This window comes from Phaethon lepturus, unplaced genomic scaffold, assembly GCF_000687285.1.
Source record: "Phaethon lepturus isolate BGI_N335 unplaced genomic scaffold, ASM68728v1 scaffold21738, whole genome shotgun sequence".
Classification (NCBI taxonomy): Eukaryota; Metazoa; Chordata; class Aves; order Phaethontiformes; family Phaethontidae; genus Phaethon; species Phaethon lepturus.
In genome coordinates, this window is record NW_010560002.1 from 5,628 (window position 1) to 10,779 (window position 5,152).

General features: G+C 45.1%; 1 protein-coding gene across 1 annotated transcript; it reads right to left on the bottom strand.

Annotated features, from left to right (window-relative positions):
- Positions 1–4,229: 4,229 nt before the first annotated feature.
- LOC104625814 (GTP-binding protein Di-Ras2-like) lies at positions 4,230–5,120 on the bottom strand. Its single transcript, XM_010293551.1, has one exon. It carries the CDS (start codon positions 5,043–5,045, stop codon positions 4,449–4,451), a length of 597 nt encoding a protein of 198 aa, XP_010291853.1. The 5' UTR covers positions 5,046–5,120; the 3' UTR covers positions 4,230–4,448.
- Between the last annotated feature and the right edge of the window lie 32 nt (positions 5,121–5,152).

The window sequence follows — 5,152 nt, forward strand, 5'->3', positions numbered from 1 at the left end:
AACAAGTTCTCGGAAATGCACTGCAATGATGTTTCTGAAAATTATTTAGAGCTCTACAGTAGCAGAAATCAAGGAATTGATTTTTAAGAGCAAAATTTGAGCCAAGCTTTAAAGCAAGCTTGGGATCTTGAAACGCAGATCTAAGGAAAACCTGTGTTAATGCTCCACTCAGTCCATGTTGCTTCCAACTTAAAGCAGCTGCTTGGTGGAGAAACTGAAAGACGGGGTTAAATTATTCCTGGAAATACATACCTAGCTGGACAAAGCTAGGAATCGCCAGTCCTTATCAAGTCCTCAGACAGAGGGTAGCGAGTAAACGCAGTAAGTGACCTTGCCTGAAGTGCCTCAGCCTTCATCCAGCCACCCAGGCTACTGGCAGGTCTCACGATCATCATTCAAGACGTTGCACAGAGAATTTTTAGTCAGCTGCGTTCACCTCATGATCCCGGAAAGATGTTATGGAGGCAGCAACAGCAACTCAACACGTTGTATCAGCGTCTTCCATGACGTTGTCTTACCACATCTGAACTCATGAAGGACATTTCAGAAAACCAGCAAGTTCTGCGGCTGAATGGAGTTTGACTGAAGGGGGTGGAGAATAATTAAAAAGACAGAGAGAAAAACAACCAACTCGAGAAATAGCGAGTTACCATTCTGCTCGCCAGCTACGAACACGGCATGTCTCCAAGCTGAAGAGTTTACAGGGTGCATAAATAGCTCCATAAAAAACATGTTGTCACTGCCTCATGAAAAAGCATGCTGTTGGCAAACAGCGGTTAAAGACAACGCCTGTAACGTAACACAGGAGCTGTACCAGAGATCAGAACTGCTTGTTTACTCCAGACAAATGATTCTACCTGACGGTCTTTCATCAGTGTCTTCTGCTTTTTAAAAAAAAAAACAAACCACACAAAACAACAAAACAGATCTGTTCACTTTTTTAAACTGCACTAATTCAAAAAAGGCTAGAGCATTTACTTCCAACATATATTCCTTAGACTACAAAAAACACTTAAATCCTTGAAGAAAAATCATTAGTCCTCTAATTCAGCAAAATGCTCCTACATGAGAAAAAACTTAAGGATGTGTGTAATAAACCCCTCAAATGGCATCTGTAAGAGGCACGTATTACTTCAAGTACGGTTTTGGCAAATACTTACCCATCAGTCCCTAAAAACGATGGCTCTTCAGCTATTCTCCAGGGTTAATCTGAAGGCCGTAGCTCTACAGCTACACCATCACCCCAGAACGACGACGTTAGCCCACGATGGCTGGTTATGAGAGCACAAGAGGAACGATGCCACCGCCTGCCCCAGCACACGCATACCCAGCAGATCCTGGTTACGAGGAAGCAGATCCAAATACAAGGTTTATACACTGATTTACAAGTGGAACGTGGCCACTGTTTTATAACGATTAATGAGCGTCCCCAAGCAACACGCTATTTTTCACTCTGTTACTTATTATAGTTGCTCTCTACATAGCTCCCTGGAAGATTGTGAAGACGCTACCCTTTAATTTAGGTTTGTATGGAACTTTCAATAGCCAACATCTTGACAGGCATCAGTTTAATTAAAATAAATCTCTCTTCTGATTAAGAATGATAGATTACACATGCACGAAAATCAGACTAGCGCAGTTTATACAGAAACAAATACAATTATACAATTTATTTATTAACACCGTTTTAATCTGCAATACAGTTGATCTCGCACACCCAAAACATAGATGATTTACACATCAGGAAAGGCAGCCACACCAGGTGTCACACGTCCCCAGCCTGCTCTAGGCTGGGGCTTGGGAGGCGGATGCCCCCGCACCACCACCCTTTCTCGCCAGGAGCACCTCAGCATCCCCACCCCAGCACCTCCAGCGTCCACGCAGTCCGTGGGACCTCCTCTCGTGGCCACCAACGGCAGCGTGGAGGATCTGCCAGCAATTCTGCCGGGTGCAGGCGGGACCGAGCCCGTTGCGTTCATATTAGCTGTTCCTTGCGCTCTGCCGGACCCCGGTCCTCAGCAATCTCCGTACCCCGTACGGGCACACCACCACAGCGATAATGACACATTACAGAACATCTCAGCTGCGTGAATAATCGCAGATACATGCTGCCCTGCCTTCGCACTGGCACTTCATGAAGGCAGTGGGAGTTGTAGAGACATTATTAGGTCTCATGACATTTTAAAAAGGCTTAAATATAAAACGTCTTACAGGGGTTTCAAAGGCTGGAACGGAACTGAAATAGTCTTCGCAATAATAATTGCCAGATGCTAAAAACGACCCACAGAGAAGCATTGCATAACTGCTTGGAAATGAGAAAACAGAGAGATCAAAATCCATGCACAAAGTTAGAGAGGAAAAAAAGCAAGAGCTATTTTCAAGCAAAGCCATTACGGCTGCTTCTACAGCCGCTCTTCAGCCTGACTCACCCTGACTGCAACAGGAGTGAAGGTTACACACAGCAGTGGCACAGAGCACTACCCCAGACAGCACAGCAAGCTCGTGGGACCTGCGGGATATCACCTCCGATAAGAAAAATCAGGTGTAGAGCCTTTGCCTCAGCTTGGCAAATCCGCGCTTTATTTTGGCAAGCAAGCGTAACGTTTCAGTCAGCACCGAACACTCACGCAGAAGTTGCTTGTGTTTCCGAAATCGTAACGAGTAAGATCTTCCGCTGAATCAAACGGGGCGAGAGCTCCGGCTGTAACTGGGGCAAAGCTCCCTCGGCACACGCAGAGCTAACCGACCTGCCACCACGTCGGCGCAGGAGCAGCCTGAGGAGCCTACCAAAGCAGCTCACGGGCAGACACAGGAGACAGCGCAGCATCAGGAGCCAGCACTGACTGGAAGAGTTGTTCAAGTATGTGAGATCTTCACACGGGTACAAACCTCATGGCTTTGTGCATTAGTCTGTAACACATGAACAAATAATGGCCGAGAGAACAGGCCCTTCTCTAGCATCTTACGTAGAAAACCAGCAGTTATTAATAGACACTAATGCTTTCAAACTAAGAAGGGTATGTACTTTCCAGCATCTCTGTTCCGTATTTTGTTCATCTTCAACAATAAAATCATTTCACTAGAAAAGTGCTATAAAAAGAAGCGACTCCTCTCTCCCACGTCTCTCGTGTCACGACTATGTTGCTGTGTAAAAATAAAATCTGCAGTGCAATACTGAAGTGCTACAGTCTTCTGCTTGGACTAATACACACACAAAGCAGAAAACCCACAGCATAGTCTGAGAGAATGCTTGCACTTATTTTCTTAAAATCTTTCTCAACCATGCACTGCAGATGAGGCTTACCATGTCTGACTCTTGCTAACAATAGCAAAAAAAAAAAAGTGGAGGGAAGACAAGAGATAGACCAAGCCCATGTCTCCATTTCTTTCATTCATGGGAAGTGTCTGCTGAAAGCTTCGTCAGAGAGGAGTTTGCTTTAGGCATGCAGCTTCCAGGTTCAGATGTTTCTTCCCGAAGCAGCACTATCTGAACCGACTTGTCCTAAGTCTCAACTCAAACCTGGGTAACTTGGATGAAATAAGAGAGGAACAAAAAATAATATCGAAGAGACCTCCAAGAAGATTGCACAAGTAGCTTCAGCCACATGCAAACCAGACTGACAGGTGGGAAAAGAAAGGCAAATTGCCAAGATAACCAGCTACTAAATCGACTGGTACTTACAACAAACAGCCTCATTACCTTCATGAAGGAGATTACCTTCATTAAGCTCTTGCCTAAGGGCGCCAGGAATCATCCCTGGATTTGGAGCCAGAGGATGTGGAACGTTCTACCTTGGCAAACAGGGGAAGTCAGAGCAAAAGGGGAAAAAAAGCAAACAGCCCGATTATATGCAGGTATAGCTGTAATCACTCACAGAACTGCACAGGTCTCAGGAACGGCATAGCACACGGGAAAACTTCTACCATGGAAAAACTGCATCTTTGGTAGGTGAGCCAGTCTGTCTGCCAAAAACGTAAGGATCTGGAGCCACAAACACGTTCGTATGCAGTGCCAATGCCTAGCTTTGTTAAAGGTTTGCTCTGGTCAGTAAATTCCTGGAAACAATTTTTGAAGTATACACATCATGGATACTATGGCTTCTTTCGAGATAATAGGCTGGAAATACCTAAAAACTAGCATGTACTCACAGGAATAGAGATGTTTGTTTCTGACTGACAATTTTCTCTTCTGTAAACTTCTTGCATTAAAAACTTGTAGTCACATGTAATTGCTAACATTCAACGTTTATTATTTAAAAAAAAACCCAAACATGCAGAAAGCCATCCTCTTTCAAACCAATACATAAAATAACCCAGCAGAGATTTTAGAGAAAAGCTGTAGCCCTATAAGGCATGGATTCATCTGAAACCTCCAGCAGAAATGTATTTTCTGTGGGAGTCCATGCCCTGATTACACCATGCAGTGGTGCAAGTCCAGCCACAGTCAATCACATAACAGAGCACTTGCCTTGCAGTTTATCTTTCTTTTTCTGCTGCTTGGATTTCTTGCCGTCCACCTGGAGACTGACAGTTCTCCTCTTCTCCAGATTCAAGAGCTCTTGGAAGAGTTCCTGCACGTTGTAGTTCATTTTGGCTGATGTCTCCATAAAAGAGCACTTCCACTTGCTGGCCAACGCTTGCCCCTCGCTGGCATCCAGCTCCCGCTGGGTCTCGTCACTTTTGTTACCCACCAACATTATTGGAATTTTTTGGATGTCCCCTTTAATCTGACAAATCTGTTCAAAGATGGGCTGAAGGTCTTCCATGGACTGCCTGCTGGTGACAGAGTACACCAAGATGAAAGCATGCCCTTTGGATATGGACAGCCTCTGCATAGCAGGGAACTGATGGCTTCCCGTGGTGTCTGTAATCTGAAGGGTGCAGATGCTCTTATCGCAGCTGATTACCTGCCGGTAGGTATCTTCGATTGTGGGGATATAGGTTTCCCTGAAAGTTCCCCTTACAAAACGAAGGACCAAGGAGCTTTTGCCAACACCTGCTGCTCCAAACACAACCACCCTGTAATCATTGCTTTGTTCAGGCATGTTTGCTGCGCTCCGATGCAAGGGTAGGTTTTAACTGAAAAAGCCCGAGTTCTTCAAGTTTACATACTCCTGTGCAGAGGTGGCCTGCGGAGAAGGGAGAGGGAGGG